Source organism: Tauraco erythrolophus, chromosome 14 (assembly GCF_009769465.1).
Source record: "Tauraco erythrolophus isolate bTauEry1 chromosome 14, bTauEry1.pri, whole genome shotgun sequence".
Lineage (NCBI taxonomy): Eukaryota > Metazoa > Chordata > Aves > Musophagiformes > Musophagidae > Tauraco > Tauraco erythrolophus.
Genome location: NC_141478.1, coordinates 11,044,260 through 11,067,131, shown reverse-complemented (window position 1 = coordinate 11,067,131; position 22,872 = coordinate 11,044,260). Strand labels below are relative to the sequence as shown.

The window sequence follows — 22,872 nt, the reverse complement described above, 5'->3', positions numbered from 1 at the left end:
ATCAACACGAAGGAATCGGAATTGTGCCCATTATTGCAGATGAGTGCATTTACAATGGCGTTAATAATTCCTCATGTCCACCAGAAAGGGCTTGCCTGTCACGCTAGAAATGCATTTGCTGTTTTTCCCCAAGCAACACAGGATGATCTTGCTGATGTCCTGGATTTAAATGCTCAGTAACTTCTAGGAATAGCGGTTTCCATTTCCTTTGTTTGCACACCGACAGTTTTAGTGTTGATACTCGTGTACAAAGTTTGAAGCCAGAGAAAAACGCTGATGGATAAATTCAAACATATGCCTAATTTTTGTTATTTTTTTGACATTTAGATGGAAAAAGTGAGGTCATCATTAAAGCATTTTTTAAATGCTAGTGCCCTTGTTCTTCATAACCCAGCCAAATTCTGACGCAAAAGAGACGCATAATTGTTTCTTACGGGTTTCGTGAAGGGGCTCCGGCACTAGTCAGACCAAGGGAACCTCTTTTCCATCTACCACCTCTCACCAGAACGGATCCCTGCCGAAAAGGCACCGCGCGCACGACTGCACCCCCCGCCGCTTCCCGCGGCGCCGTTAGTTAACAACCAGCCTCCGCAGCCTCTTTCCCGCGCTTAGCTCAACCGTTCCGCACCGGCTCGGCCCGCCGCCGCTGCCGTTCGCTGGCGGTTCCCGGCGGAGCCCCCTTCCCTTCCCTTCCCTTCCCCGCCGCGACGCCCCCTTCCCACGGTCCCGCGAGGGCGGCATCACGGCCGGCATCCCCCCTCGGCGCCGCCTCGCCTTTCCCGCAGTCCCCTACCCCCGGGGCGGGGGCGAGGGGGAGCGGGAAGGCGGAAAGCTCCGTGGCCCTTCCCGCAGTCCCCGGGGGAGCACCGGGCGCCTCCGGTTTCCGAGGCGGATTTAACCTTTCGTGCGCGGGGCGGGAGGGGGCGGCCCGCCGCGGGGCGCGCGCCGGCGATGAGGCGGGCGGAGGCCGGCGGGGCGGCGGGCGGGCGGGCGCCGCTCCTCCGCGGGGCGTGAAGGGCTGAGGCGAGGCGGCGCCTCGGGCAAGGCGCGGCGCTCGCCTCGGGGCGCAGAGGGCGGCCGCCGCCTCCCGCCGCGGGGATGAGCGCCTCGGCGGCCACCGGCGTCTTCGTCCTCTCCCTCACCGCCATCCCCGTCACGTACCTCTTCAACTGCCTGGCGGCCGGCGGCAGGTGAGGCGGGCGAGGCCGGGCGGCGGGAGTGAGCGAGGTGCGGGCGGCCAGCCCGGCGGGTATTTTTAGCGGCGGCGCAGGGAGAGGGCAGCGGAGCTGAGCGGGACGGGGCGGGAGGCGGAGCGGGGCAGCGGAGGGCGCGGGTCGGGCCTCGCCGCGGGCGGCCGGGCGCCGGCGGGGAGCGGCTCGGGCGGGAGACGGGGACGCGCTCCCGGGTCCTGCCCGCGTCCTCTAACGGGAGCCGTGCCGGGATGCGGCCGAGGAGACGCGAGCGGGGCTCCTGGCTCCAGAGCACCGGGACCCTCGAAGCTGCCGGTTTCGCATCGCGTGAAGCGCGTCCCGGCGGCCCCGGAGCCCGGGTGAGCGCCAGTCCCGCCGGCGGCTGACCGCCGGGCTGGCTGGCGGCGCCGAGAGGACAAACCGGCCCCGAAGGTGTCGCCCGGCCCCGCGGGAGCTGCGCCCACACCGCGCCTTGAGCCCGGGGCGGCGGGCGCTGGAGGCTGCCGCGGGGCTCGGCGGCCTCCCCCGGCTGCCCTGCCCGGGCGCTCACAGACAAACCGCGATTCTGTTTGAAAACGGCTGGAGGAACTCACCGGGCTGAGAAGGCTCCCGACCCGCACGCTTCAGGCTCCCCGCAAGGCGCGCGGGTTTTGACTGAAAACGTCAGTACGCGCCCGCTCTGCCAAAAAAATAGAATCCCGGGATAAACCGAAGGTCTAGAAAAGGAAGGTCTTTTCTCATGGAAAACTCGGTGTGCTTAAAGGTGCATGTGGTATTTTGTGATTTCACAGCCTGAGGTGTTTTGCAACTTTACTGCACAAATATTTGCTGCAAGTTTTTAAGGCTTTGCTGCATCTGTTCCTGCCTCGTTTTCCTCCTTCTGGCCAATAACTTAATTTTTTGTTTCCCTCTGCTAGAAAAATACCGAATAAAACATGCTGACTGACTTGATTCATTGCCAATATTTATTTCAAATTGATAGACCGCAGAGAAAAGTCACTGCAGTATTAACAGCTGTAATAATGGTATGAATAAATTAATCACTGAGAAAACAGACTAGCAGAAGATACAAACCATAAAATAAATTAACAAGCTAGTACTGCTCATCTTAATTCAGAAAGTATGTGTGTATATATTCTGAAATATTTGATATTGCAAATTTTTTGCAACAATTTTAAGTCAAGTTTCACTAAGGCTGAAATTGTCAGAGTCAGTATTATTTGTATGCAGTTTGTTTTCTTGACACACACAGTGGTTCCATGTATAAAATCATGTGCCAAATATTTTTAGCTTATGCTTCTGGGCTTCACCTAACTTTTCCTTCCGTTTTTTGACCCCATACGCAAGCACAGAAATGAAGACTGAGAAGGACACCCTGTCTTAAAAAGAGCTAAATACAATTTGTACACTTAGAGATGGAAACCAATTGCAAACTTATTTTCTTAACTCCTGTTTTCCTGGGGAAGGAGACAAGCTTGCTTTGTGCTGAAGGTTTTTGTGCTTTCTTCCACCACCGCTTTTCATGCACTAACATTATAGCCCCCATCTTCAGAGAAGAGTTCTTTTCTGCCGAGCCCACCTGTATTGATTACTGACCCCTCCGAAGCTATCCTGGTTTATAGGGCTGGAGAAACCTTCAGTAGCACTGCCAAAACTGGAAATTAAACCTAGATCTGTCATAGGCACTCCACGCTGCTACTCCTGTTCCATAAGACTGATGTGTTTTACTTGTGAATATGTAATTTCCTGAGTAGATAATTTATTGCTGAGGTTAGACTAAATGTCCCTAACTATCCTTTTCGGCCTTGAAATCTCTGTGACTTTCACCTCTCATTGGCCTTTAAGTTTTCCATCACTTTTGTTTATTTTTGCAGATACCAGTATGAAAACTGATTTTCATCAGACAAATCTAGGCTCCTGGATATGTTGTTTATCTAGCTATTTTCGTATTTTCTTTTTTTAGATGATCGCATGTGAAAAGAGAGGCACATAAATTCTGCAGAACTATAAAATGAATACTGTGACAGACTATGCGATGGACTTTAAAAACAGCCTTTTAAAGTATTAAAAGTTACTTTAAGAGTATGTGCATTTGAGGATAGCTGGTAAGAAAAGCTGAAGATGCAAAGTTCTGTCTCTTTCTCTGTCTTTCTTGTAAATTCTTTTTCTTTTAAATACTATTACAGTTCCTGGGCAATTGTTGCAGTTGGATTGCTGGTTCTGGTTCTTATTGGTCTGTTGGCTCGCGTTCTTGTCAAAAGAAAACCACCAAAAGACCCTCTGTTTTATGGTATGTCTTGGTAACAATGAAGCTAAATGCAGAAAGTGTTAATTTACGTAAATATTAATGTATGACCGTTATTTCAGATTGAACATTTAAGGCCTGGCTTCAGAACCCGGTCTGGTGAGGTGCTAAGGAGCCAAGAAAGAAAGACAGACTTTGGAAAAAAGGAAAAGAAATAATACTTCTTTAAAATCTTTTTATTCTTCTCAAATAGGAGATCCAGCTCCAGGACAAGCCAGATTTCCTATTTGAAAAGAACAAGAATAACACTTGAGTTGAGCTGTGAAAGTGTTTGGAATATGGTCATACCTATTCTGTCAAGATCCAATTTGTAGCAGGACTTAGAAAGTACAGTAGACCTCTCACGTGTATCTCATCCTGAGTGGACTTATTTGGGATTTTATGATCTTTTGGATCCACTGCCTCCATGGCTTGGATCTTCCTATGACTGAATTCCTTAATTCTCCCATTTTTATTAGGTTTCTGTGTTAACTTATCTTTGTGATACGTAAGAAAGTTCCAGTCACCCCAACTCCTGGCTCAGGCTGTCTGCAAACTGAGGCAAACATTTCTATATCAATACTTTGCCACAATAGAATAGAGATATTGACTACCTTTTAAAAGGAAACCTTAGATCTAGATTACCTCATGGCAAAAATCTAGAAGAAAAAACACTGCTTTTTAAAAAATTTTGCAAAATGGGCCCATAGGCAAAGTAGGGTACAAAGCACCTGTATTTGCCCTCTGTCTTCCTCCTCATTACAACTTGTAGGTGTCTGTCCTCAGTGTTCCACAAGAGGCTGGGAACTCTCAGTTCACACTGAAGTCAAAGGAAATAAATAACATAAACCTGCCACAAATAAATTTCTTAAAGGAGTGACTCTCTAGCTTGCCAGATAGGTCTCTCATGGACTGCCACGGCTAATGCATTTTGCCTTGCTCACCTCCAAAAATGGCAAGTCACATTTCCCTCTCTGCCACCTTCTTGTTGTCCTTTCTCCTTTCCAAGAGATGACTGCAGTCAAGGTTGTCTACTTAGTGCGACCAAGATTTCTGAAAGGCTGCATAGTCCTTTCTGCAGACATTGACTTTCCGTGGAGGCTGTGCCTGCAGCCCTACAGAATTTCACATTCCTAAGAAAAGCTTCCTAAGAACTTTGTTGACTAACCACTAATTAAAACATACTAAGCTATGTGGGAAAGTCATATTGTGTGTTAAGCATCTGTGACCTCAAAGTAGATTCACCTATTTCAATAGATCTCTGCCTGAGTTTATCGAACTGTGAAGTAACTGTGTGATTCCAAATCTTTATTAATTTATTATTTTTCCCCCCTTTATCTTACTACAGTTTATGCTGTATTTGCCTTTACCAGTGTAGTGAATCTAATAATTGGACTGGAACAGGATGGAATTATTGACGGATTCATGACTCATTACTTGAGAGAGGTAAACAATTGTTTGGCTTACAAATGTAAACAAAATCTTTATGATAAATAGCTTGTTATAGTATTTGTCACAGAAAAAACTGCCACTAACACATTCAAAAGGGTTGTCTTGAATTTGGTCATTGACCTGTTTCATTATTGTTCTGAACAAAACCTTCATTGACTTTAAATCACTGATTCATTTGGAAAAAATAGCATACCTTCCACGCTCCAGTGTCACTTCATTTAGTTAAAGTAATGCTGTTCCGTATTAACTTGTGTGGGAACTGAATAGACCGTTCACGTTTGCAGAAAGCCGCGGATACTGAGCACTCAGAAGTGGATGATTACTGCAGTACCCAAATGTGTTACCAAGAAGGAAACAAAATTGCTCCTTTGTTTTTGCCTAATCATGTTGCTAAAAGGAATTAAAGTAGAGTTAAAAAATGCTGATGCCAGATACCTAGTCAGCAGAATCTGTTGGCTGCTGAATACAAACATCCACCAAAAATAGCTCAGTAAGAGCTTCATATGAAAGTCACTGAAGTCATTGAAAAGATTCCATGAACTTTAGCGTGAAATGGGTTGGACCTTACAAGGTTATACATATCAACATATTCAATGCTGTTGTAGATCTCTAGGTTGCTAAATGTATCTTTATTTGTTCCATGTTAAATGTATCTTTATTTTGTAGCTTTTATCGCTAAAGTATGGAAAAGTAATATTTCCATAATGCAGCAGAACAACGCTACATCTTGCACCCGATTTTGCAACCATAGAACTGATTTAATTATACCTGATCCTACCTAAATCAGGCCTGTGCTTGGAAATGTGTATTTTCAGTCAAAAACTGTACCCCTGGGTTGAAAGAACATCAGTTACTTTTCTGAAACTGTTTCCTGCTGTTCTTTATTAATTGATTAGTTGTTATTCTTCCTCTGAGCACCGTATCTTTTTTCAAATGAACGTTCCCTAGGGTGAACCATATCTGAACACTGCATACGGCCATGTGATCTGCTACTGGGACGGCTCCGTTCATTATCTGATGTATCTGTTGATGGTGGCAGCTATTGCGTGGGAGTAAGTCATTTGGATTTGTGTACTGTTTACTTGGCTTCCATTCTCATGTAACCTACAAAGTGCTTTCTTTTCTCTGTACTATTTAGATTTTTCTTTCGGGACTGCTTCATGTCTTAGGCCAAAGCAACACTATTAAAATTTTACTACTTTCAGGAATTGAAACCTCACCTAGTTACGCTTTCTCTAAGCTGAATAAGACCGGCAGATCCATTGAGTTATAGTCTCTCTTCTTCACTCTGCAGCTGAGACCATAGCCCCTTTGAATTCTTTGTTAGGTAAAAGGAAATCTTAAAGAGGATGCACATTAAAACCATGTGTGTAAAGCCTTTTTTTTTTTTTATTATTTAAAAAAAATAATATTATGGGAGGAATAACATATTGCTTAGTACGAAGATGTTCTCTCATCCATTTTAGAGAGTATCATGCAGTTTAAGAGAAAATGGTTATTTCTAGAGGTTCTTCAGTTTCTTGCTGTTGAATAAAGAGTTTGAGAAAAAAAGTATTTAAATTCCAGAGGCTAATGTACCCGCTCATAAGGGAAGCACTACCAGAATGAAATTAAATTATCAGTTATTTGACAGTCTTGTACAACCTGTGATGTGCAAAATCGTGCAGTCAGCCTTCAGATGAGGAAAACATAATGGCAAATAACTAAGTATGCACAAATCCTGTACTGTTCATGTGATAATGTTCTCATACGAGAATGTAGAATTTCTCCATATTCCCCTCACAGAGGCAAGAATCCAGTGTTGACTTGTGGCAGATATTTTAAAACTTTTACTTACTGAGATACAACCACAGCAATCAGTATAATGTTTGAGGGTGATTCGAGGTAGGGGATTTTTAGGGATGGTGCAGTAAGTATGTCTTTTTTTCTTTTAAACAGACAAAGCTATAGAACCATTGGCCTCTACTGGCTAGGTTCCATTATCATGAGCATCATTGTCTTTATGCCTGGAAACATTGTGGGTAAGGACATCATTTATATGACTAACTTCTTCCTGTGAAACATTTTCTAACTTCAACATTAGTCTATCCGTATTTCACTGCAGTATTGGTTCCTTTCTGCAATAGTATGAAAGAGGAATTTTAGGAGTAACAGTAAAGAGATGCAAGATATTTCAAAATTTAAATGTGAGGAGGGGAAGATGGAGACCAGGAGAAAAAAGGCCCTTTCAATTTACATTGTTCTCAAGGGGAAAAAAAATGTATTGTATTTTGTTATACCCATAAGGCTTTCATCCAAACTGGCTTTAATTTAAGCAATGAGATGATAACTGTCTCTTAGTGTCATTAAAAAAATATAAATCTTATTTTGAATAAAATTTACAGTTTACTTAATAGTCTGACTTTCAAGCAGCTTACAACAGGCATCCAAATCACCTTTAAAAGTGAAATCTGGACGTTATTTTATTTTCAAAATAAATTTAACATCCCTAGATTTCTAACATAAATCTATCAGCGCACAGCTGTGCTGCTAGAGGTTGAGAATTGTAATAAAAAATTTTACATCATTATTACTGACAGGTGGTTCCTTTAAGAGTGCCACCCCCCTCTAATTAAAGATTTCCTTTTTAACAAAGCTTAAATTGATGCAAAGTTGACAAGTGTTCAACTGAGAAAAACGTTCATGTGTCCAAATCCTGTAGTCAGCTTTCGAAAAAGCTCGCTATGGCCCCGCTTTTTATGGCAGAGGAGGAATATTCATGGTGCAGCCTGAGGCCAGTCCCGTTCCCTCCTTTGCAGATACACACGCAGCACAGAGAAAACAGCAGATGTAACACGACAGTCTCTCTTCCACTTTCCTCTAGGGAAGGCCAAGAAACTTGTTCTCAGGAGCGTGCCTTCTGCCTTCCGTTCTGACATGCGGAGTAGCCAGTGTAAAAGACACAGTTTTTCCTAGTTTACCTGGCCTGAGAATAGCTCTGTATTTATGTTTCCTCCTCAAATCAAGACTTTGTAAAACAAGTGCTATATCAGATCTTAAAAAATGGATACATTCCTCTTTTCCATTTTTTAAAGAATGAGGTCTCTATTTGAAGCAAGATCCATTAAGATATTTCGAAGGTGTCCCATCCTATAGAATTACCTACTGCAGAGTGACAGAGATGGTTTCTTGTCCTCTCAAAAACCTCCTTATTTCTGAAATGTTTTCCTGTCCGATAGGCTCTCTGTCACCTGTGGCTCTACCACTACTGAGCACATGATTTTCAAGGAGATTTGTGTGTTGCTCCAACAGTGATTTCTAATGTTTTACGTGTACATCACCGTAGCTGCTTCAGGCTTGATATTACGTAGGATATTTTTTAACTCTTCTGCAACACAGCTTACAGTGTCTTCTGCATCTTAATTATATTTTAACAGGCAAATACGGAACTAAAGTGTGTCCTGCTCTTTTCTTAAGTGTACCATATATTTGCCTTCCCATATGGGCTGGGTTCCGAATTTACAACCAACCTTCAGTGACTCACGATACTCCAGTCAAGGTAATATTGTTGTATGTAAGTGTTGGCTACTGTTAAGAAAGCTGAAATAGGCTTGCTGTTTCTGTTGCATTTTATAGGTCCCTTGGTGAGTGTGGAATGTTCCGTAAGTGTTCACTGTTACGACAATTGCTGCCGGGCTGTGTAGACACTGCAAAAATATCTATACTGCGGGACCATTTCATTATGGTGGGATAACGAAAAAGCAAAAGAATCTCATGTATAGAGTAAAGAACTCATTTCTAGGTGTAATTGCGTTACTACCCTCTATCTATTCAGTTTCTGACTGTTTCAGTTTCTTAGCTGATGAAAATACTGAGATATACCAGTTTCATAAAGCATCACAAAATCCTTACAGAAGCTCTGCAGGAAACTATTTTTCTGCAGATGACTTACAGATTTCAAGTAATTTAATAATTTTTGTATTTGTGCTCTGCAATATTAGATTTTACAGGGAAGACATTGTATGTTAATTGATACGAAAATTATTTACACACTTCTACCTTACTAAAAAAAAAAATCTGTAAAAATACTGTTTACTTAAAACTCCTTAGACTTTTGCCTTTGAATTTAATAGTTGGGCTGTAATAAGATTAACTGAGCAATCAAAAAATTCAATAATAGTTTATGCACTGTTTTATAAAATAAATAAAGTCCCTGCAGTACAAAGCACAGAAGAAATCTTTAACTCTTTGTTGCTATAAGCAAGCCAGTTTATTGCCACAGCACACCGTATCAGTTGTAAGAAATATAATAAATTAATATTTTTGCATCACAAGAGTCTCAGCCATCTCCTGAGTCTCAGCCAGGTTTATTCTGTAGCTGAAAACATAGGCACAGATGGAGTTAGTTCCTGTTCCACAGCTAACGGGCACTCAGTGTGCAAGGGGCGTAGCCTATGGCATAGAATAACAGCAGATGACGCATAGACAGATTTTCCCAGAAACGTGTGAAAGATAACATTCAGCCATCCATCCATGATTCTTCAGTAGGAAGAAGAGGTGTAGACAGATGTTCATATCCCCTGAAGTTTGAAGAACTCCTACCGAATCACCGTTTTTAGGACAAATCCCTATGAAAGGCAAACTGGGGGAGACTTAAGGTGCCAAACTCTCTTCTACCCTCCTGCATAGGCTTATGAGAAATCACATCCCATCTCAAAGCAATTTGAGCTGATTTACTTAAAGGTGTCATTAATCACGGTCAGAAACACATTCTTTAGAGTCATCAGGGTAGAGAAGTGTAGTTGAAGGTGGTGATGGCAATTTTTTGCCATATGTATTAGTGAGAGCATCCTTTGCGTGGAGGATAGAAGGTTTCAGTTTGTTTTCCTAGTACCAAGAACACCACAGAAATTGCTATTATACATGATGATGGACTGCTTATTTGCTGAAATATAGCCATCTCCTATGCACATCAGGAGCTAAACTGCTTACCTAGGTTTGATATTTTACTTCTGTAAAGTAAAAAAAAAAAAAAAAGAGAATGCATAAAAAAGCTGGTAATTTGAAAATACAACATTGCACTTCTTACTGAATCCTTTCTTGTAAACCTAAACTTCCTTGCTCAGGTCATAGAAAAAGCCTCGATTCCTTTCACTGGGGCCTCCTACCCTTCCTAAATAATTTGCTTTTTTAGAAGTCGTATTTTGTCTTCACAGCTAATTTATGCTCCATATCTGAGCATAAATACCTGGGTTCAATAACTGTATACCTTAAAATGTCTTTAAATCTTAACATGACTACTCATGAATTTTTCTTATTTTTTTTTTATACAACTCAGTCCTAAATTAAGTATTGCTTCCAGGAAATAATTGTGTGTAATGCTACTAATCAGTTAGCTAATCATTGTAAGTCCTGAAAATATTTAGTTCTTTTTCAATAGCTTATTTGCAATTAGCTGTAAAAGTGAACTTCTTTTAGCTATCATCAGTCAGAGTTGGTATTAAAAGATTTAGAAAGAAAATGTAACTATGCTTTTAAACATGGTATTACAAGTATATAGAAAAATACATGAAAGCAACTGAAGCAAGGTATATTCTGTTGGCCAAGATATTCATTCCTATATAAACCAGTTAGTTAAAAAAAAAATAAAAATCACTGTGGAGACAGAGAAGAGGAATCAAGTTTTGGGTGTCTTCTAGTGGAGGTGGGTGCATGGGAGAGGAATGGAGTTATGCCCTCAGTCAGAATCAAACCAGGCTGTGCTGCAGTATTTACAAAGCCCAGCAGATTTATCTACAAGTATATCAGTTCAGAAAAGTTTAATGTAATTTAAAATTCATTAACAGAATACATACACACAAATCCAGATTTGCACACGAATTCTGAAGGGACTGACTTCCACGGACAGCACACAAGATTATCCTGATTCCTTAGAACTGATGATGTAAGGAGCCTCTCAGAAGTCATGGAAAATAGCTTTTTCCTGGAAGCGAGAGATATTACGAAGTGTGCCTACACACTTCTTTGCAGGGTTGGCGAGATCCGTGCAGAGCTCAATGTTGTTTGCAATAAACGCAAAACCTGTGGCAGGTCACCTCTGCTCGGCCACTGCACGTAACACACAATTCATTTTAGCGTGTATTGATGTGACTGCTGGGGAAAAGAAGGGTAAGGCCAAATGACTGAGCAGCTGAGGCCTGTCAGCAAAGTACATACCGTCTTTAAAATTCTTGCTTGTCTTTAAAATTCTTGTTTCCGTCTTTAAAATTCTTGCTTCTGCTTTTTTTAAGCTTTGCATTTTCATTTTGTTTCCATACATGTATGCACGGAGAAAAAAGATGCAAGTTTTCTGTACCTTGGCAATTTCCACAAACTTGTACTTCACCAAAGGTTGTTTCCACTACGAGTGGCTTTGTCTCCAAAACCTCCAAGTACAAACTTCTGTTGTAGCTTTAGGATCGCAGTAAATACACACATTCATTTAAAATGCCTTTTGAAATGAGGAGTGATACATATATAGATATAAGCTTCATACTTAGACAAAAGTGGAAAGAATATATACCAACCTTCAAACTTTCCGTTATCCTTAGGTAGCCTACATTTGATAATGACTTGCAGCTCAGCAGCCATGGGAGGCCTTTGTCTTTTGTAGGAATAAATATTAGAACATAGCTATTCTTTGCAGGTAATATTATAAACATTCTTACAGCAGTACTTTAAATAATGTGAAGTGACACCATAATGCCAAAACAGACCTGTTATTTATGTCTGGAAAACAGACATGTCACTTTTTTTTTCTGAAAAAGATCCTTTAAAAGGAAAAAAGAAATGGTTTTATGAAAAGCATGTCCTATGTATTTAAAATAATCTTATTTTAGTTAAACTACAATTTGAATCTTGCAGTTCTTACACAGGAATTGTGCTTGGAAGAGCAGTTCTCCTGTTTCAAAAACTTTATTGCGAGTATCTTGATCCCAAGTGCTTTTAACTGTGCCTCTACATCCTAATTATTGTTTTGTGCTTTGGAGACAATTCCACAAATGTATAACAGGAAGGAAATCAGATTTTTCTTTTACTGTCTGCATGCCAACACTCGGCTAATAAAAAGGAAGAGGAAATGAGTAACACACATAAATGGGGAAGTTTTCCCTCTGAACTACAGAAAGATACTCTGATGTGCTTATGATTTTCTCCGTGACTAGATAGTGCTCAGAGCCTACCTCAAATTATTTCCATGGGTCTTGTAAGCTTTACTGTGCAGGTAAAGAGATTACTTTGGTTCCTCCAAGCCATCTCCCTTGTTAGACATCTGTATGGCCTTTGCTACCACAGAGTGTGAACCCTTCACATCTGCCCACCCGCTGAGGCGGGTGGATTCCTGTTCTGATGCTGAGGAGAGGAGGCACAGGACAGATCAGATCCAGGTGCTGAGAAGTGTCAGTGCCTGTCAGAGGAATCCGTAGCTTATGGTAATAAAAGAATGAAAGGAGGATTTTCCATGTGCTCCATATGCACACACACATTTCATCATTTCTGCATTACGTATTATTAAGATATATTATTTGCTCACTGAACTCAACAGAGAACTCAACTGCTCACAGAAAAGCTTTTATTTTATGCCGGTGATATCCCATTAATTTCAATAGTGTCACAGGCTGCTGAAAACCAGCATTCACTGTCAGTAATGAGATGGACCCTCATTTTGCTGTCCCTCCAAACAGTCCTTCTACAAAGTGTATTAGATGCAACTTCAAATGTTTGAGACAAGCCTACGTTACGTTTCCAAAGCTTTTCTACATAGAGACATTCAGGAAAATGAATTGATTTCAATTAACAAAAGAGACAACTTTGAGGAAGTTGGTTATGCTGCTGTAAAGCCTTATGTGATTTCAGAGTTAGTGTTCTTTTGATTTAGGTTGCTTTGAAAGTAAACTAGTCTGTATTGAAATGGCTTTAGTTAGATCCATCCATTTCTGGAGTTTACTCACATTAATTTTCCTCACTGCATCCTATAAAGTCTGAAGTCACCTTTGCAGATGTGGGAATCTTTGTCTCTGAAATCAGCGGATAAATAGGGTAACATAACTGAGAGCTAACTGCTTCTATCGTCATGTCCACTGCTTCACCCTTCTTGGAGTGACTGATCTGGAGCTAAACACACGTTATGTGGAACCGGCACGTACTTAATAAGCACGTTCTGTGTTGCAGGTGGTTCAGGAAGTCCAGAAGAAAGGACTCTTCAGACGACCAATAGATTTAATGTTAGCTGCATATCTCATTCTAGCAACGGGTTTTTGCATATTTAGAGGCATGGTAAGTCAAAGATATTTTAATATTCCGGCCTTTAATTCTCAGTCAAGCTTTTAAATTTGAAATCATTGTGTCTGTGTGAAAAAGTATGTACATTTTGGTCAAGGGAAATCCTATGACTTTTGGAGTTGGAATAGGCCTTAGATATATAAAAGACAAATTGATTATTTATGATAATTAGTGGTGCTTTGCTTCTCCATTTTGCCCCGTGTAAAGTATGTTTTTCAAGAGAAAGGAGGTGCACAATCACAAGAGTAAATAGCATCCCAAGTGCAGATCAACATGACCTAAAACTGTTTTCACTGGTTTGGTGTTACATTTATGGCCAAGAACATGGAGACAAACCAAATAAAATAAATCTGTATTCGTGTTTTTCTAAACAGAGACGCATAGTTAAAATTATGTAGGAAACCAAGTTAATTTACACTGCATGAAATAGAAGAGAACATTTTACCTGAAAAAAAAAAGAGGATTTATCCACGTTACCTGAACAACACATGTTGTTTCTACTTACCAAGAGCTAATTTTTTTTTTAAATGTTTGCTTTTTAAGCATAGTTGATTGAATTAAAATTTCTGAGGGAATGAATCAGTACTGAAAATGCTTGAAATAGAGAAATCCAGTAGTACATAAATCTAGTCCTTTGCTCTAAAGCATTTTCTGTCTTAAGCAGAAGGGAAGTTTTAGATCATTCAGTGAACAGAGCTCAAATGTTTGGGTGTCTCAGACAACTGCCAGCTTGCTTGACTTGTAGATCACATCCTGTCTAGAATAATTCAAGTAAGAGGTGACGATAAGTATCCAAGCAACACTTTATTTACCTAGCGCAGACTGTCCTTTTGTAGTTCTGCTGCTCACATTGCTCTGTCATCTTCTGCTGTTTCTCTGAAAACTTGCCTCAGAAATATATATTTTTTTCTTCTAACTTGTCACAGACCATTTCTTATAGATCATGCTACTTCAGAGCACCGCTGATGCAGGTTAATCAGCTGTTTTAGCTGTAATTTCACTGTGGAAAATGTTAATCTCATGCTCTAACATCTAAACTTGGTTCTGTAATCCCACTTCTTCATTTCTCAGAGAATTTTTTTTGTTGATTTTGAGAGTGTGGTCATTTCCTTATATGTTTCCTTTTCCAAATAGAAACTGCTTACTGACTTTACTTATACATACAGAGATCAACTGAGCATCTCTGCGTAAGCTGCAGTAACTATGATTTTGTGAAAAAGCTAATAAAATCCATTATAGCCCACCCGGACCTCTTTCTTGGACAGCCATGTTGGAAAAGAACATGGAGGAATATCCACTGTTTGTAAATCTTTGCATTTCCCCCTCAAAGTCACACAGCAAATACACATGAAATTCAGTTGTGCAAAACTTAAGTGTTCGGTCCTGTAACTTAGGCATTAACGATGGCTTGCCATAAAACACAGTGACAGCTGTTGGTGCAGATTGCTAACTCATTTTAGAGTAGTATTTTTTATATTAGTTTTAAGAGCTATGATGAAAAGAAACTACTTTTGCAATTGAGTCTCTCTTCATGTTTATTGCGAACTTTGTTCTTTCTGTACGAATGTAAAATCCAATAATCTCTCCTTTGCTACTCTCTTTTAAAAAAATTATTAAGTAACACCTGTCTCTCTACATTGCTCTCCACTGCTACCTTGCCACAAGGCAACTCTTTCCTTGGACTACATCCATAGCTTGCTGTCCTAAAATTGGGCGCTTAACCTGAAGTTTCCACTGTTTGAGCAATTTTCCATTGGAAAGTTCATTTGCTGGGATCAAAGTCTGTTTATCAGAGCAAATCAATAGCAATTATACTTTTACTACAGCATAGTTAACTGACTGAATTCTCGTCCAGCCGAAATCTTTAAAGCAGGCTGTCAGCATTTCCTTGCAAACCCTCTGAGCAGGAGCTGAGAGAAGTCCGCATTTCAGCTTTTTAATTGGTGATCAAACAGATCACCTCTGCAATAGATTTTGAGCAAGCCTCCAGGGTAGCAGTGCTGCAGACCGCCAGTGAATCTTTAGGGCTAGTAACAGGTATCAGGTTAGCTCATTTTAGAACAAATCTTTGTTCACGGGAAGTTTTAAAAATTCTTCTTAGATTGCTCTGGATTGCCCTGCTGAACTCTGCCGGCTATATATTCAACTTCACGAGCCTTATATAAAAGATCCTGCTGCCTATCCTAAGCTTCAGGTAAAGCACTGACTGCGGAGCATAGAGTGTTAAGAAGTGATTTGTTAACTGGCACAAAGATGAAGCCACGGGTTTCACAGATGACGAGATCAATAAGGGAAGTATTTGCTCATGGCAAGTTAAACAGTATTTCGTGTTTTCTACTACAGCCATTACAGGGTACCAACTCTTTGTTGTAATAAACTTAACTTGGATTCAAATCAGCTACCTAGAGTTACACATCCTAATTACTGTGGCTTCTTTTAATATAGCCCAGGAAACACACCTGCATGCTTTTTATGATCATTCTCCTTCCTTAGAAGGGCAAAGTAGACTTTCCGTCTGGAATAATGGAGCAAAAAGGAGTGTAATATGACTAGATTTCTTAAGCTCATGTTATGCTTCTGTCACCAGAGGCACACTCCTTGAAATACGACACTTTTTTCCACAAACCCTATTTGCACAAGCATTGCAGAAAATGGAATGTTTTGCTTTAGTTTTGTAATATTTACAAGGTTGTCATTCTTTTGTAACTCTGGCTGCTGCACAGGGGCAGGGCCTGAAGCATTAAGAGGATTGATGAGTGAGGCAATGAGCAGAATCCAAACATCTCCGCTGGTCCTGTTCTTTCTGGGAAAGGGGTGGCTTATCTCATACCTCTCAACTGAAAGTGCAGTGGAGCTTGAGGAATGGACACCCATGTTGTGTTGGAAGCTGAGTTAGGTCAAGCCATGCTTATTGGCACAGGTGGGAAAGTATGTCCTGGGATGAAGTGGATTTGGTTGGGGCAAAGAGACAACAGCTGTCAGTATTAGTGGAGGCCTTAAGATAGCTGGGTCCAGTCAACAGCATCCAGGTGTGTAATTCTTTTCTCAAAGAAGTTATGGCTGCAAAAAGGCCTGGGAGTCACTGCTGCTGTGAGTGTAGTTTTGAATAGTCTCAACTCCTCAGTCAGCAGCTGGCTAATTTTTAAATGCATCTCCCTTACACTGCAAAGCAACTAATTTTTCTGTTTAAAATGCAGATGCTGGCATACATGTTCTACTCTGTGCCATACTATGTGATTGCTCTCTATGGCCTACTGGTGCCTGGTTGTTCCTGGATGCCCGATTTAACCCTTATACATGCTGGAGGACTAGCTCAGGTATTTCTTTGTAAAATGTTTACCCTTGAATTATAAGTTAATAAGTAGAGACCTATGGAATAAATAAGGAGCCCAGGGCTTGATCTGCAGGTTTTATGCCTTGTAACTCATATCACCTTTTATACGTGTGAAAAACTAATTTAAGGGAGTGGAGAATCAAACCTATTGTATGACTCTAATGACAGCATTGTTGCTTTAGTAGACTTCTCTCCTTCTTCAGAATCTTTTTTTTGAGCTCATTTAAACCTTATTAAGCACCACACACTCTGTAGCTGAGACCATAGAGGAAGCCTATCTTAAAGCTGTAACAGTCAACCAAGTAAAATCCAAACTCAAACCCACCACAGCAGCACAATACATTGTTTCATAATACGTATTGGCCAACAAGGTATTCTGAAAAAAATAAATGGGAAAAAGTATCTACTAGTCATGAAAAATGGACATCAGTTGATGATGTTGATATAACACTGGGAACCTCCTGGGCCACAAACAACAGTAACGCCAAGACATGCTCGTGTTGCTAAAGGCAGACCAATGATCATACTTTCTTAGCTCATTCTGCTCCAATTCTCCTAAATCAACAACTGTAATTAATTACTAGCTGGTGCTGACAGTTATGAGAAGACCGACTGAACAAAAAAATTCAACAGGAACTAGTAAATGACTTCTCATGACATATAGATGACCATTTAACAGTTAAGATAGAATGACAATTGATTTGTACTGTGCATAGGAAATGAAATGTGCTCTGAGCATCCAGACAATAACGAAAATACAAACATAATCCTGTAACAATAATGAGAACGTAGGGGCGTGGCAGTAAGTGTAATTCAAGTATCACTATTAGACAAACATAGATGAACACTTTGCTCCCCAGGCCTGAGATAACAACCATGGATACAAACTACAATCCATCTTAACTTCCCATTAAGGACGGGGAGAGTGACATTTTATTTTCTATTTGTGAGCAACTATTACAGAGAATATGACTCTATTTCTAAACAGGTTGTAGAGAATCTTGAATTACCAAATTATTCAAAACAGAATCCGGCCAGCATATTAGTGAGGAGGTTTAGATGCTCAAAAGGTATCATAAATATCATACAACTGTGTTTGGCCCAAATCTAATCTAAAAAAAGCACAAGGTAGCTAAAGTAGACAAGGCAGCATCAGGAACCTCTGTGTACTGACAGATTACTCAGGCTTCACGAATTCCCTATCAGTCAGGAAAGAAAACGCTCCTTCAAAGATTATTTAGCACAAGAAGTGAACCATAAGTCAGAGTATGCTGACCATCACAACCTTGCAAACTTACCAAAAAGCTCAGCCCCTCAGATCAGAGGAGATTTTTGTTTGATTTTGGTTTGTTGTTGTTGGTTTTTGTTTGTTTGTTTTAAATGTTTCTCATTACAAACACTCAGGTTTTTTTTTTTTTTTTTAAATTGCACTTTGTACCTTTTAGCTGTATGATTAATACATGCAACATTTTGTTGCTGAAGCCTAAAACCCCTCTATTGTCTCCTGTGGTTTGGCTTCAGGATAATGGTGATTTACACATTAGACAAGGAGAAAAGCTACTGGCAACCCAAAGCTAGCCCTCAAAATTTCCCATTTTACTCTTTGAAGCTTGTCCTAGGCACAAGCAAAAACCTTAGGCTGACAAAACTGATTAAGAGAATTGTATGTTGAATTTTACCCTGACTCAAAAAACATTTAAGGGTTTATTTTTTTGTAATTTTTATTTTAATGCACTGCAGAATGAACTTCAGTCATCCCACAACTGAAAATGATTTAATTTATTTGACTTGGTGAACTGTGAGCAACCTGGGCTGAAAAAACCATGTGTGACAATGAATTTAGGGCTCACTTCTATACTGTTTTTGGTCATTTTGAGGCACAAAACACAGTTCCAAGTTTGCCTACTGTTTTGCCAAGCTAAAACACTTGTAATTGATAATTAAAACACATGTAGTTAGTGAAACATATTTTGCTTTCTGTTATGCACAAAGGTCCAAAATATGTAAATATCTAACGCTGAAAACCATAGGCACTGCCCCTTGGGAATGAACACTGCTCCTATAGATGGGGAAAGTGGGGATTTTAATTAGTTTTTTTTCTATAATTATGAAGTATGTACTTTTTAGAAAAACAAGTCTCAAAATACCATGTGATGCATCTATATTAAGAACCTCTAAAAGTGCCTAGCCTTTCACATAGAGAAATATTTACTGATTTTCAGAATTACAGATAGCTCTCAGCTTGAAAGATTTTGTTACTAACATTCAGACTCCCAAACCAGGTTGTAACCTTTACCGGACTTTCTGAAGTTTCAGGAAGAACTCTTAAAGTGTCACACAACTAAAGTACCAGGAACACATTTTGATTATACAAAAGGGTTGGAATAGCCTCTGAACTTGATAAAATTGGTGTTTCCCTGTGCAAGTGAGCCACACGAGAAGATGTGAACCATAGCCCTGCTACCCACTACCCATTCCATCTCACCAACTCCACAGCCCACTTCCCTTCCCTACTGTCTCAGATGTAGAAAGTTTTTGTCTATTCCTTCTCCATCTACATGTTTTCCTTAATCCTGCAATTTTTGGTGATTAGTTTCTGCAGTGCCTCTTGTCTACGAGAGACCCTAAAGCCAAGGAACTTATTTTTCTAGGTTACTCTCTCCCCACTTTATTTGATGGTTCTCCTTAGGCTCGTAAGACGTGATTCAGACCCCTCCAAAATCAGTTACAGTCTTTGTCTGATTTCACTCAGTTTGAGAAAGAAGGCACAGAGTGAAGAAAGACTCCTAACCTTTTTCCAGGCCCTTCTCTGTCCCTAGCTGGAGGGCTTTCCTGATTGCAGGGTAAGAAATACTTCAAGTACTGCCTATGATTACACTACAGACATAAAACATTGTAAAAAAAAAAAATCCAAACCCAAATAATTTCACACAGACAACAGCTTATGAGAGCAGGCATATGCAAATTGCAGTTGTCAAGTTGAGCAGTGCCAAACCCAGCACCAGGCAGCTTTCAACTGCTGTAGGACAGCCTGACCAGGAGACCGGCCGAGGCTTTGAGGTTAACCAAGGCTGTGTGTTAGATAAGGCTACCTTAGAAGTTTACCTGCAGCATCTCCTTTGGTTGATTTCTCAGCCAAGGTTTAGGGGTTTGATCCTCAAAATTCTGCACTTAGAGAGGGTTCAGTAACAGAAAGCATCAAGGAATGGCTCGTTCACTGAGAGGACCTGGTCACAGCGAGGTAACACAACAGACTCCAGGTTGCTGTCACTTACTGCAACACCAGCCTATTGCACAACAGGCACAGAGATCTGCAGTAACTAACAGCTCTGTCTTACTGCTTAAAATTATGGACTTGGTGCAATTCTGCCTGGTACTTGAAAGAACAACAGGACTGGGCTACCAGTGAGTGAGAGATCTGCTTTTAAGACACGCCCCCTGCCCCAAGGGAGGAAAAAAAAAGAACAAAAGAAAAAAAAAGCAGCAGCAGAGTACAGTATGGCAGGGAAAGACATGAGATTAAAGACATAATACAATTTCCAGAGGCAAATCAAATTTTAAAAAAAAAGTTACTTTAATAGACCTAAATATACTCCCTGGTAATGAAAGGAAAAAGCAATGTGTTGTATTGAAAAACAAGTCTAATAAACAGTAACTTCATTATATGGTGCATCATTAGCTAGTAAAAATCTTCATGGGCTACAAACAGAACAAAATGTTTCTGCTTTTTCTTTTTAGAATGCTCAACTTCACTTACATGCTACAGCTCTTGTAAGACGCAAGATAACAAATAAGGCTTAGATCTTCAAAGGCATCTAGGAGGCAGTGGGAGCTGTAGGTCTCTCAGAAGCAGTCCCTTACAGCTCTTTCTGAGAAGGCTTACTATGAACTTTTTATGAATTTACTGTCAACTTACTATGATGCACAGCTGGCCACTCTTGGAGACAGGCAGGCCTTGCAATCCTCCATAGAGAAGTACGTAGCTTAGCATCTTGTTCACCCCAGAAGAGACTAAAATACTACCAGGAGACTGTTAGTGTCTATGTAAACATTAGACAATCCCAAACCTCCTACCTGAAGCCTGATGGTGGCTGGCTATCTTCTTGGGAAGCTGCTACCTCAGATAATGAGAGGTCTTTGCAGATGACCACTAATGCTCTGGCTGCATGGGCTGAGATAGCTCCCAAGGCAAGAAAAGGTAGCAGGGATCTGAGCAGGACCACCCAGGTGCCAAAAGCAGTTCCTGCCTGAGACAGGTGAGGACTAACAGGCTGCAAGAGACAGACTGAATTATGGGGCTGATACAAAAAGGCTGCTGATAGCGTGCCCCTGAACATCTGTTTACTGCGTAATAGCTATTTACAGAAACATGCTAAGTGGCACTCTGCTGGAGTGTGTATTTGATTTCTTTGATGACTCCGTTTCCTGACTCAGGTTTGCTAGATCAGCTCTTCCCGTTAAGTGGAGGTGGTTAGAATCACCTGAAAACCAATTTCCTTTTCTGTCTTGATGTATGGTCTCAGCCTAACCTTTTGCTAGAGGAGTTTCTATTAAAACACGTGCACTGTATTTCACTTTCTCCTTTGCTAACTGTGAACAGAACTGTGTTCTTTGTGAGTTCAGAATTACTCCTGCTGAAGCCAGAACAGAAGATGTGATTTGGCCATTGTGTACTCCTCTGCGTTACTAAAATCCTGGTGTCCCTTTCTCCTGCTCTGCTTAAGATCAAATTGATATCTATCTTCTCAGATCTCTTCCACTGCAAACTTAACTAAATAATAAAAAAAAATTGGACACACAATAGTTAATGTGAATGAGCTGTGGCTTGAAATAGCAGGTAACAGATGGAGACAAAAGACAGCGACTATCCTGACGCTTCTATCTTTAAATGTTTGTTTATGCTAAAAATACGCTTCAGCCCAGCAAGCTTGTCTTGGCATATAACCTTCACTATAAACTTAATCTATGCTTCAGAACCGCCCCCAGCCCAAATGCCAAATATTGCGGATGTTTTCTGAAACCATCAGGAGTTCTGGGATCACAATCTGGAATACTGGGTTTGAGATTTAAAGAAAAAAAAACCCCACAAACAAAAAACTAACATACCTTCCAAGATTTTATTTTCTAACTTTGAGAGAGTGTCTGTCTGCTTCCCTTGGTGCCAAACACAACATTCGTAGGTAGGTGGGTGCGAGTCCTGCCCCCACTACCGGGCTGAGGCGGAGAGGCACGCTTCAGTGGCCATTTGCCTGGGGAAGGATCATGGACTCTGTTGCAGGAATAATCACCCATAAGCTAAGGGTGAAATCTTATACCTGACGTAAAGATCAGTGCCACCATGTGCATAAAAGAAACCTCCTACCATGGTACTGACAGTTCCTCTTCTGCCTCGTATACCAAGATACTAATGACCTTAGTTTAGACTGTATTTTTATACTGCTGTGCAAAAGTATGATGGATAATTCTGGAATAAAAGGGTTGGCTTGGCAAATGTCACTGGAGATGCACACTTGCATGCACATTATGCTGTCTTTCCAAAGTACACATCAACCTTACCCTTTTTTTAATATATACGTTATATACACACCACAGGCTCAATTTTCCCATATTGGTGCTTCTCTTCATGCTCGAACTCCTTACATCTACAGAGTCCCTGAGGAAGCAAAACAGTTTTTTCTGATACTGAACATAATGTATGGGATTCTTCCCCAGCTGTTGGCTTACAGGTGTGTCAACAAGCCAGAGTTTTTTATGAAAACAAAACAAGAAGAAAAAACAGAATAGTACGACTGCTTTCAGCTCCTCTTTTTGGCTATGTATATCATTGGGTTGGGATGTAACTGAACTGCTCAAATGGAACCCAAATGAAGCGTTTAAGATGTGTAAAATTGCACAATTGTGTAAAGTTGCACGGTCTGTTTTGTTTATCCTACTCAAAAGGGAAAATAAAGACGACTGCCTTCAGTACCACTTCTCAACACTTTGACTTTGCGCTGCAGTGGAGTTGCTGGTTCACATAGCTATTTTTAAGCAAGCTGCTTTGACAGTTTCAGAAATACTGCATGAAGTTAAATAATAATAATGATGTCAGTGTTTAGCCTCCACGAACTGAAGAATATCAGAGCTAGCAATCCCTACACAGAGCTACTGTAGAATGTGAAGAAAAATTAACATACATAACTCTGTCACATGCACATGTTTTATTTGTCAAAAAGTATGTCTTGTGGGTCAGCCTTATTAAAAATCCCAAGAAATCTTTTAAGAAGCAATCAACTCTTATGGTAAGACTCCACAGATGATAAGCAAATGATATA

The 22,872-nt window shown here is 40.6% G+C and overlaps 1 protein-coding gene across 2 annotated transcripts; it reads left to right on the top strand.

The window, feature by feature from the left end:
- The first annotated feature begins 1,098 nt into the window (after positions 1-1,098).
- Positions 1,099-22,342, top strand: TM6SF1 (transmembrane 6 superfamily member 1). Of its 2 annotated transcripts, XM_086620386.1 has the most exons (10): positions 1,099-1,190; positions 3,377-3,480; positions 4,823-4,920; positions 5,875-5,978; positions 6,865-6,947; positions 8,343-8,464; positions 13,114-13,218; positions 15,326-15,418; positions 16,422-16,541; positions 22,151-22,342. In XM_086620386.1, exons 1-10 carry the CDS (start codon positions 1,099-1,101, stop codon positions 22,340-22,342), a joined length of 1,113 nt encoding a protein of 370 aa, XP_086476512.1. The 2 variants fall into 2 exon arrangements, with proteins under 2 accessions (XP_086476512.1, XP_086476513.1); XM_086620387.1 differs by lacking the exon at positions 15,326-15,418.
- Positions 22,343-22,872: the final 530 nt, after the last annotated feature.